Below are 9,881 nucleotides of genomic sequence, written 5' to 3'. Positions count from 1 at the left end.
TATGAGAACATCCTCACCTTTAATCTCAGTGGACGGGGGAAAGCTCCGTGCGCTGTTCTTCTCACCCTGGTCCCCTAAGGCGGGCTCAGCAGGGGCCTCGTCATTAGCCTCAAATACACAAACAAGCCATTTATAGCACAAATATATTGCATTAACATGCACTTCAATGACTGCACATCAAACTACCTCTTCATGCTGCTTATATGCATCCATATCGGCTTGTTTTGGGGGCTGGCTTAAGTTCTTGGAGAGGTCTGTGTTTTGGAGGCTAAAATCAACAAACATAACACATTAGATTAATAGCAACAAGATCAAAAGCAAAAGGAAGCTCTAAGCAGCACCTCACCTGTCCATAAGGTTGCTACCGCAATGTTTGGATGTTGTTCCAGGAAAAGACGAGAAGGAAAGCGAAGACAGCCGCGACTGCAGCTCTGCTGTGGCTTCCAACCTCTCCATGGCTATAAAGACTAGACAAACATCAGTGTGCGTGGCTGAAAAGATGAAGCCCCGCCCCTCCGGAAGACAGGGAGGGACAAATGCAACAGACTCCTAGCGACAAACTGTAAAATAACAAGTCTTTACGACATTTATATCTTACATTAGAAAAGCGAATCAAAAGTATTAAACGCGGTAAATGTACTCCATTTTTATAATCACACTCCGTCGCCCTAAACTGACACGATTTCAGCATCATGGCAGCTGGTTAGCTCACACAAGCTAGCGCATAACTGGAAAAAAAACAAGAGGATGTGTTCGAGTATACAAAATGCACCTTACCACGAATGCCACAAGTGGGACGACTTGGGACGATTAAAGTCCCACTCAGGCCACGATTAAACCGACGTCCATGTCACGGCAGTCATCTGACGGATGTGCTGGGAATTTGGAGACTTCCGTGTTTCCGTCAAAGTATCACCAATGATCAACAAGAGCCGGGGGAGCAGAGTATGCAGTAAAAATGATCTTCTCGCGAGATTTGGTGTACTGTTAACAAGCGGTCACATGCGTTGGTCTCAGTATTGATGGTCTTTAGGCACTTTTGACGAAGCACACGTTAACAGCTTTCAACATAAATGTCGTCAAAAACATAATCATTAACACGGTTCGCAAGTGGTTGCATACAGCTAAGGAATTGATAGTATCGACACTAATGTATCGATTTTACTGAGATGAGGTCGATCTAGGTTTTCTTCCTGTGTCGATCGTGGTACTGATATACGTTACAATGTAACGTATATCAGTACCACGACTAACAACAATGTAACGGTTACATTGTTGTTAGTTATCTTTCTATTAGTGCTGTCAAACGATTAACATTTTTGATCAGATTAATCACAGTTTTGCATTTTGATTAGTAGCACTAACTTACATGCGCGCAATATTATGTTTTTTGGCGGGCATGTGGCTATATGATGGTGTGATGCATACAATTACAAAATGGTACATCAAATATGTCCAGTTTCTTATTTCCAGTTTATTTAAGCCTACCCTTTTCGTTTTATAGCAAATTCTATCATATTTGTTTGTACTCAATCTGTCACATAACAGTGAATATTTGAACGAATGAGCAAGTAAATACATGAATAGACAAATTATTAAATAAATAAAAACAAATAAAAGTTGAGTAATTTGTGATTCACATCATGATATGAATAAGATTATTTCATTTTTTTTTTAAAAGGGTTCAAAATGTTTATTAGGATTCGTCTTTGTACTTTGTAAACTCTTTTGAGTTTGAACAGTTTCTTAAACTGGATCATATTAGTTCTTTGGTTGACCTTTTTGCTTAATCCATTCCATAATATAACTACACATACTGAAATATTAAAGTTTTTAAGTGTTGTACGTGCATACATATGTTTTAAGTTTCCTTAAGATTATATTTCTCCTGTTTTGTTGAAAATAATTGTACATTCTTGGGTAGCAGGTTGCTTAGTGCATGCTTTTAGCTGTTTGTAAAGGCACCAAATCATTGAATTTCAATATTTTTGATTCAATTAATAGTTTGTACATTCTCTATATATCCTACATTATGTAATTATTCTAACTGACCTCTTTTGTAATAGGGTTATTCATCCATATTTCTACACAATAACTCAGATATGGTAACACTAGTGAGCAGAAGAGAATATGAAGTGATTTTTGGTTAAAAAACATCCATCCATTTCCTACCGCTTGTCCCTTTTGGGTATTTAGCTTTATTAGACATATTTGTGTTTCTATTTCTTCTGTTTATTTTTATATGAAACTTCCAGTTCCTTTTATTGTCTATTATTACACCCAAAAATTAATGTATTTTACCCTTTCGATGTCTACTCTATTTGTATGTGTTTAACTTTCTCTTCCACTGTTACCGAATAACATTATTTCAGTTTTGAGATTCAAAGACAGTCTGTTTTTGTCAAACCATCTCTTTAATTTGTTTATTTATTCTGTTGTTTTTGTTTAGCTTGTGTGTTCTCTCAAACTCTCAAAACACAATTGTGTCATCTGCAAATACCAAGTTTTTCGTAACTTAACAAACATTCTTCATATAGAGATTGAACCATTTTGGTCCCAGTATTGAACCCTGGGGTACGCCACAAGATTTAGCACTGTAGACCTATGTTGCGTTACATATTGCTTTTTGTTAGTTAAGTAGCTTCTTACCCAGTTCAAGATCAACCCTCTGATGCCAAACCGTTCTAACTTTTGTTCATTAAGATATTATGATTGTGTCAAATGCTTTTGTAGATCCTTAAACATTGTAGAGTGTAGGATCTGGGAGTAATGCACAGCCCTGCAATATCTTTCATATTTATATTTGATATTCTCCAGATCCGTGTTATCTTGTTGGTTGGAACTCACCAGTTAGCGTTTAAATAAGAGCCAATAATAGTTTTAGCTTTTGTTGAGTTATGTCGCATTATTGACTTTATTTTTCTCAAACAATTGTATGTATTGAAGGGGAATACAATGTGTTGGTATTTTCTACATTGTATTACATTTTTGAATGTAAAATTTACAAAAAAGTTTGTATTTTATTCTGATTGTAATAGTAATACACAAACGACTTATCTTGACAACTGACCAATAAATATTAACTATCTGCAAAATCGGAAATCTATTACAGCATTTGCGGTATCGCCCACCCCAAACTAAATGTCTTGTTTCTAAGACATCATTAAGTTCAGTTTCAGCAGGTTAAATATTTGAGTCAAAGCTGCAAACATAATTGTATGTTGAATTGAAATATTCGAATAATTTTCCATTCATGCTTTTAATACAAATTCAAGAATAACCTGTACAAGTATGTACAATAATTATTTCCAAATACACTAGGAAGCAAATGAGTGCAGCACATGTTGCAAATATAAACTTTCGTACATCTAAAACATAAACAAACAAAACCTGAAGACTTTTAAGATATTTCACTAGATCTGAATTTTTTTAAACAAATGATAAAAATGAAAGCAGCTATGTGTGGAATCTTGACAATTCTGACAGTTGGAAATCTAACCATGAAAAATCATAACGAAAACTCTTGCCCCAAATGTAATTTCTTTGGGTAACCCTTCAAGTTCCTCAAAAGTGCTTTAACTCCACATTCAACACTCACCTTTACATATGTGCATGAAATGGTAGAAATGAGGCTATGTACATGTACAGTACTATTAATCCAGAACGACGAGTGTGGTATTTTTACTGACACCATCTAGGATGAGAGAGTTACACATTGTAAACATCATCTCAATGATTATATGTTGATATATTGTATCTTTTGTAGAAGTCAACAAAATCCTTCATTCTCAGTTCATTCCCTTTTTTGAATAAACGAGTTGGACAATGTTATTAACCATGAAGGCACTGTGAGGGAAGAAGGTGAGCTTGAATTGCCATGAAATGATCCTTATTTACACCAGGACAGTTCTTTGCTACTCCTCTCCTTGCCTCCACTTTTGAGACTCCTCCTGGCGAGCATCAGGGTGAATCTGGTTCCTCATACCACCCAAGACGTTGGAGGTGGCTTCCGTGGCCATAATGAGAGGCTTGACCACAGCTGGCGGTAGCTGACGAAGTACCCCACCCACTGCCCCGGTCATGCCGCGTTGTTCATGTTCCCGAGTGGCCGTGTCGTAGATGGTCAGTGCTGTGTCTGTGATCCCCTAGAGAAAACAAGCATTCAGCATGAAGAAAGGGAATCTTAACTATAAAAAGGTCTCCTATTATGTGAAATTGACTCTTAAATGATATAACAGCCATCTGTCCATAGAGCCTGTATATGACCACCAGGCGTCAGAAAAATCGATCGTTCACCTCGTTTGCTCCACTTTTGAAAGAAGATGTGCCCATTACTTCATGGAGGACAGCTTTTGTAGAGGGAAAAAAGTAGGCTTTGCCACACATCTCAAAATAAAGCTGGCGCTCTGCAAAGTGATCCGTCGTGCTGTTAAAAGCAACTGTAATTTTAACACTAGCTCACAAAGCTATGCTACAGTAAGGAAGGAATTCATATGGCCCCATTCCTGGGTGGATCTCTCGTGAGAGGAAGAGAATAGGTTAATCATTTTTCAATGCAGTCTGTTGAAAACAATGGAAAGCACCACTCTACATAGCAACTGGCATTGTGCTCAACGTTGGATTTGCCACAAAACACATTTTAGGATATTCCAGAGGCGTGTAGAGCGCTTATGGCCAACTCGGTTTCAAAGATGGTAGAAAACATGGCGCCCTGTAGCCATGTGTGGGGCTTTTGACCAATCATTTAGGAGATCCTCTGGCCATACTTTCTCCGATTGGTCAAAAGCTCCTTACATGACTACAGGGCGCCATGTTTGCTACCAACTTTTAAATCGAGTGTGCCATACTCTCTCTATACACAATTCTGAAATAGTCAACACTCTACTGCCATCTGGCGGCTAAAGTGGACAGTGCAAGCCCCAATTCGTCACGTTTCATGTCTCCAGCAAATCGCAACAAATGGGGCCATATGAATCTCCTTCCTACTGTAGTGTTTCTAACATTTGTGTCTTCCTGTCCCACTCTTTGTATATTACATTGTTGGATGTGATATTTGGCATCTATTATTACATTGGACAAGTGCAGAGTTGCTGTGTAGATGTGAAAAATGGATAGAGTTCGCTATTGTGTTTTTTGGTGCCAAATAAGCTGTCGGACAGTAATGGACGAACATAGCGGTGTAGTGCTTACGGCATTTCTAAACTGTCAAAATTCCTGGATCTAGGCTACATTTTGGGGAATACACTTTTAGAGTACACTCTTGTCTGTCTCGTATTCCTCTATGAGTATACAGTAGAACGATCACTCTGTGTTAAGGGAGCACAGTTTGTAGGTTCAATGTGCACAATTAAATAGTCAGTTGCCCAGACAGCAATGTGTATATATAAGTTTATATTGGGTATGTTGTTTGTTAATGGGAAAAGACATTAATGTCTCTTGTTGTCGTATTAGCATTTAGGCTGGTGAGCTGGCGGAAGTCTGTGAGTTTATCAAAGTGCAGTTATTATTCACGGATTTAAAAAAAATTCTATTTAAAACTGTAATACTAACTGTCGGGTGTTTTGCCACGGTTTGTCATTAATACCACTAATCGTTACATCCCCAGTTTACATTGTTTCTAAAGGGGAAATTCGCTTCAATATACAAACCTTTCTATTCACGAACCCTGTTCAAAAAACAAATATGTTTATAAATCTAGGTTTCCCTGTAGTATAATAGGTGACCTTTACTGTTGCTCCATCAGTTTTGTACCTCTTTCACAACTGTATAGGCTTTGGCTACGCCTTCTCTCAGGTCAACAGGCTGATGAGCTAGTCCATAGTGGGAAAACCGTTTTATCCTTTTGTTGTCTCTCTCATTTGCCACCGGAGACACCATGTCATAAGCCGTCTCAGCTGCCGCCTAAAATAAACGGCACAGAGCACCTTTGTAAAAGCAAATTCTCGTCATTTCAATGTTTGTTTCCCAGTAGCAGTAGAGTTGCCGGTTTACCTGAATGGTCCGCACCATCCTGTTGGTAAGCTCCAGGGCAGCCATCGCCGTGGAAGTTCCGAAAGAGGCAGTGCCGCGCTGAAACCCACGCACGATGCGACCATCCTTCCTGTACTGCTCAATCGGGAGCCACACCAAGTCTCGGAATCCCTGAACTGAAAAAAACATTAGTAGAAGATACACAATCAGACTGATCTTGTCCTTTATTGCATATCATGAACCTCTGATAGAAGCTGACAGATAATGACAAATCTACTGATTTTACAATGTATGAATAAAGAGTTGATCTTAGACACTAGAGAAATCAGCTATAATTCCTTATAACTATCAAATATAATGTGCATGTATCTAAATAAATGGACAGCTGTATAGTTACCCAGCTGGACCAGCGAGTGAATGGGCCCCACACCACCCAGCAGGCCTGGAAGCTGGTTTTTCTTTATGTCGGCGAGCCACTCATTAATTGCATAGGAAACAAGCCTATCCACGCCCAATAAACTGCAAAAAAAGAGATGTTTAAAACTAAAAAAAGAGAACCATAGGAATGAAATTGGGTGGGGTTGAACAATATAGACAATATTTTATATAAATAATATAAATTCGGCTGACGATGGAGCTTTTAATACAATCGTCATAACCTAATAATGAATGTTGATGACACGTTTTATCTGTGTCCTGCCAAATTGACAGCGACAAGAAAACAACCGCATCCTCAAGAGGAATGAAGCGTCCTTGCTAGTGAGATAGCGGCTAACTAATCCTGGCCTCCATGGTGGCAAATAAAGGCAAAATATTGTTATCACTAGAGGATTACATGACCAGAAATATCAAAGCATGCTACATTATACACACTATGGGACAGAGGTCACCAACCAGTCGATCGCGATCGACCAGTCAATCTTTGGGACCCTACTGGTCAATCGCAAAAATATTAGAAAAAAAAAAGGATTAATACAATATTGGTGACATCCCCAACACACATTTTAGCCCCTGAACACGCCGGCACGCCTCGCCTTTCTCTCTTCAGCCTTAGATCCCGCTGCTCTCGACACAGCGGCCACACACCCCGAGCATGGTTGGACACTTGCCCCGCTCGTCTCGGAAACGCACGTTTCAAGATGTGCTCAAAAATCATCGAGCTGCAACAATGCATTAGGGCTGACTGTAGCAACGCAACAGACATTTTCTTTAATTTGTTTACTAACTCAGGAAATAAGTATCTGGACACAGGAGGACGTTAAAATAGAGGCAATAGGAGCTATTATGTTTAGCTATTTTGCACTTTTGCATTTATTTTCCTCAAAATATTGTATGTTATAAAAGGAAAAAAGAAAATAAACAAAATATTGTATATATATTGCTAGCCCACCATAGTGTTTTCTTTCAATGATAGTGTTAAAATTTGAATCAGTCAGTGACGTTACAACAGAAAGTAACCAGCTATTAACAAGTAGATTAAGGATACATTTTGATAAATACAACAGGAAATTAAGCAATATGCTACCAGATGTTATCAGCAGCTAAATAAGGAAACTTTGTAAACCATTTTGAAATGGTTCTATTGCATGTTTACTTTTTCTACTTCCAATACAATATCAATATTGGAACATTGGCTGACACCAATATTAATACGATACGATATCAGCACAAATCATAGTATATATTTTGTAATGTGGAATGTCAGAAAAGGTTTGATTAAGTGAAACTACTCAGACACCAATTGAGAAAAAACCTGTTAAATTGCATAAATGAAAATACAAAATTATTGGCTCTTGCATGGTTATTATGGCGGAGACATTTTTCAAGATGGCGCACATTTCTTCCTCGATGTAACACAAAGCATGAGGAAATGTGACAAGTTGCATCCTCTTCTTTTGGTAAAGATAATAAATCTCCTAGATATATATTTACAAAAGTTAGTCTTTTTGACAGAAATGTGTTCATATACATGTGTATCCATCATGCCAAATGCAACTTGCCACCACCAAGTGTTTCCCCAAGTGATGCAGAGTGTTGCCAAGGCTTGAGTCAAAATGGACCTAATCGCTGTAGTAGCGGCAGTACTGGTAGAGATTTTTTTATTTTTTTTATTGGAAAGCAAAATTCGGGTAAAAACAGGACCGGGAAGACGCCGGGAAAGAATGACAAGAAACGGGATTTCCTGGCAAAAACAGGAAGGTTGATATGTGGCAAGTATGAGGAAAACATGTAAACTTCACAAAGCGACATTCAAGTCAACAGCTGAGCACTGCATCACCTGGCTGAGAGGCCGATGTGCTAACCATTTATTCCACCACGTTGTCTACAGGCTGATGGGAAATTATGGTCCAACAAAAATATGTATTTCTTTAAAAAATCAAGTTAACTTACCCTTGTCTGTAGCACAACTGTCTCAGCTTGAGCTCTGAACAATTCAACTGCGTCAACCCAATAATGATCCCTGAAAATGTTCCCTTGGGAGATAAAACAATGATTAAGTCATTTGTAGCGTAAATTAGCAGGGAAATCTTTTTTTGTCAAAACCCAGTTAGAGTAAGCACCTGCTCCAGTGAAACATGTTTTCCATGATAATCCAAGCGAATTGGAACCTCAGAAGTAAATCTGAACTCCCTGTGGAAAAAAGAGAAGTCAATTGGGAGGTTACTAGAATCTATAGCGTTTGACCTTTTTTTTGGTCTTCTGACAGCAACCTAAAAAAGATGGGCTGTTCTGAGAAAGAAGTTGTGTTGTCACTGTCACTGGCCTCCTCCTGTACACCCGTGGGAAAACCATTGTGGCTCATGCGTCTCTGAGCGGGCACACAGATGATGGGTGCTGGGTCCTGGCTGGTGCTAGCATGCTTGGAGAAGCTGCATGAGATCTCTGGAGCGGACGCTTTCTTCATGGACACTGTTACTACAGCAGAATGGAATACTCCAATCAGGCTATACTTCAAGCAAGCTTAGACCCTAATGACATTTAAGCTAGTTGAATAAATTACCATCTTGAGTAGGGGGAGAGAAAAATTCAACTTCTGTAGAAAGACTTGTGAAGAAGTCTTTCAGGAAGAAGAGTGCATCCTTCAAAGAAACAAAAGCATGTTGGAAATGTTGTTGACTTTGTTTTATTGGTCAATTGTACATAGTCAAAACATTTTACCTGATCAATATTGAGGCGGAGAGGCATCAGGGAAACACGCAAGCAGCACTCCTGTGGAGCCTGGCCAGACTCGGGGCACATATGCAGCGCTTTTACTGTTAACTAAGCAACAACAAACAGGAACATTTAAGTACATCCTGCTGAGAATTCAAAAGATGAATACGCAGTTGTTGCTTCCTTTACCATGTTAGAATGAGCCTTGCGGGGCATTTCCTTGCTAGAGTACAAGTAGAGGAACTTGTTCATCTGGGAGCTTGCCAGTCTGTCTCTGATCTCCAAGTCCTGAACAACAAACACCTGTCGTGACACTGGCTGGTCCGCCGGTGAGCTTGAGGTCATCTGATCTTGTGGGTACACCTCATGCTGAAATCTTACCTTAGGTCCAAAAACAAGGTGGTCAATGAAGGAACACACTTGAAAACCACAACAGTATGTACAGTGGGCTGTGTCAATAAGTTTGTCTTTGCCAACATACAATATCAGTTTGTTTCAGAGAGGTTTATAATTGAGGATATTGCTTGTCAATAGCGCCACATTAAACAATACCGATAGGTTTTTCTAATATATTGTTTACTAGGGATGATGGATGGGCGGTATGGCCTAAAATCTATATTGTGATATACAGTTGCAAGAAAAAGTATGTGAACCCTTTGGGATTACTCAGATTTGATCAGAAATAGGGCACAAAATGTGTTCTAATCTTCATCTAAGTCATAACATTTGACAACAGTCTAATTAAACTAATACTACAC

At 38.8% G+C, this 9,881-nt stretch overlaps 2 protein-coding genes across 4 annotated transcripts in view; both read right to left on the bottom strand.

The window, feature by feature from the left end:
* tmed8 (transmembrane p24 trafficking protein 8) overlaps nt 1-943 on the bottom strand; it is a 2,338-nt gene extending 1,395 nt beyond the window's left edge. The window contains exons 1-4 of one of the 2 annotated variants that reach the window (XM_061968002.1): nt 778-943; nt 347-458; nt 187-268; nt 18-108 (exon numbers count right to left, since the gene is read on the bottom strand). In XM_061968002.1, coding sequence (XP_061823986.1) covers nt 18-108; nt 187-268; nt 347-456 — 283 coding nt within the window. In that variant the 5' untranslated portion in view covers nt 457-458; nt 778-943. Of the gene's footprint in view, nt 1-17; nt 109-186; nt 269-346; nt 468-777 lie in introns of both variants that reach the window. The other variant, XM_061968001.1, reaches the window with a different exon arrangement.
* Nucleotides 944-3,243: 2,300 nt separating this feature from the next.
* Nucleotides 3,244-9,881, bottom strand: part of atg2b (autophagy related 2B) — a 31,306-nt gene continuing 24,668 nt past the window's right edge. For both annotated transcript variants that reach the window (XM_061968768.2, XM_061968769.2), the window contains exons 34-43: nt 9,313-9,504; nt 9,130-9,231; nt 8,972-9,050; nt 8,682-8,886; nt 8,532-8,601; nt 8,362-8,444; nt 6,368-6,489; nt 5,992-6,146; nt 5,752-5,901; nt 3,244-4,145 (exon numbers count right to left, since the gene is read on the bottom strand). In XM_061968768.2, coding sequence (XP_061824752.1) covers nt 3,915-4,145; nt 5,752-5,901; nt 5,992-6,146; nt 6,368-6,489; nt 8,362-8,444; nt 8,532-8,601; nt 8,682-8,886; nt 8,972-9,050; nt 9,130-9,231; nt 9,313-9,504 — 1,389 coding nt within the window. In that variant the 3' untranslated portion in view covers nt 3,244-3,914. The remainder of the gene's footprint in view (nt 4,146-5,751; nt 5,902-5,991; nt 6,147-6,367; nt 6,490-8,361; nt 8,445-8,531; nt 8,602-8,681; nt 8,887-8,971; nt 9,051-9,129; nt 9,232-9,312; nt 9,505-9,881) is intronic.

The sequence above is a fragment of the Nerophis lumbriciformis genome, linkage group LG08 (assembly GCF_033978685.3).
Source record: "Nerophis lumbriciformis linkage group LG08, RoL_Nlum_v2.1, whole genome shotgun sequence".
NCBI lineage: Eukaryota > Metazoa > Chordata > Actinopteri > Syngnathiformes > Syngnathidae > Nerophis > Nerophis lumbriciformis.
Note: the sequence above shows the minus strand (reverse complement) of the source record. Positions and strands in the feature narration are given on the sequence as shown.